The 537-nt window shown below is 41.3% G+C and overlaps 1 protein-coding gene across 1 annotated transcript in view; it reads right to left on the bottom strand.

Annotated features, from left to right (window-relative positions):
* Positions 1-537, bottom strand: part of LOC119593827 (heat shock protein 75 kDa, mitochondrial-like) — a 35,708-nt gene that overhangs the window by 1,050 nt on the left and 34,121 nt on the right. Inside the window, exon 11 of the mRNA XM_037942857.1 lies at positions 156-387. Within this exon, the coding sequence (XP_037798785.1) occupies positions 156-387 (232 nt within the window). The remainder of the gene's footprint in view (positions 1-155; positions 388-537) is intronic.

Here is a 537-nt window from a genome sequence, read left to right as displayed (position 1 = left end):
ACACCAGTTCAAAACTATATATCTATTACATATCTCCAATTACATGTCTTATCATTCTACAGCCACAAATCTCTTCATAGTCTTGATTACCAACTTACACCATATCCACATCTAAATTTAAAACAGAAAAGGTGTATAAAAGTTCACATATTTACTTAGGATTAATCTCCAACTGAGGCTGCAGGAGAGAGTATCTAGCTTCCTCTGAGACTTGAGTGAACTGCGTCTTTACAAAGTGCCTGGCAGCCCCCATCTCCTCCACCGTCACCACACAAGGATGAGTCTCTAAACGGGGTGTGGCCTTAACTGTCCAGCAACGGCCAGCTAGCACAGTCTTCAACCAGTTCATCAGTTCATTTGCCTCAGTGCGGCGCAGACCACTTTCAGCTGAAATGAGAGATAAAAAGTTTTCAAATTCTAGTGGGGACAGACAGACAAGATAGATGCACACTCTCTCTCCCTAAAACCAAATTAGCACGATTATTTTTTAAAGGCTTGCAAAGCCCACAAACAAGGATGGCTAAAAAAAGGTTAATC

The sequence above is a fragment of the Penaeus monodon genome, chromosome 32, assembly GCF_015228065.2.
Source record: "Penaeus monodon isolate SGIC_2016 chromosome 32, NSTDA_Pmon_1, whole genome shotgun sequence".
NCBI classification, from domain to species: Eukaryota; Metazoa; Arthropoda; class Malacostraca; order Decapoda; family Penaeidae; genus Penaeus; species Penaeus monodon.
Note: the sequence above shows the minus strand (reverse complement) of the source record. Positions and strands in the feature narration are given on the sequence as shown.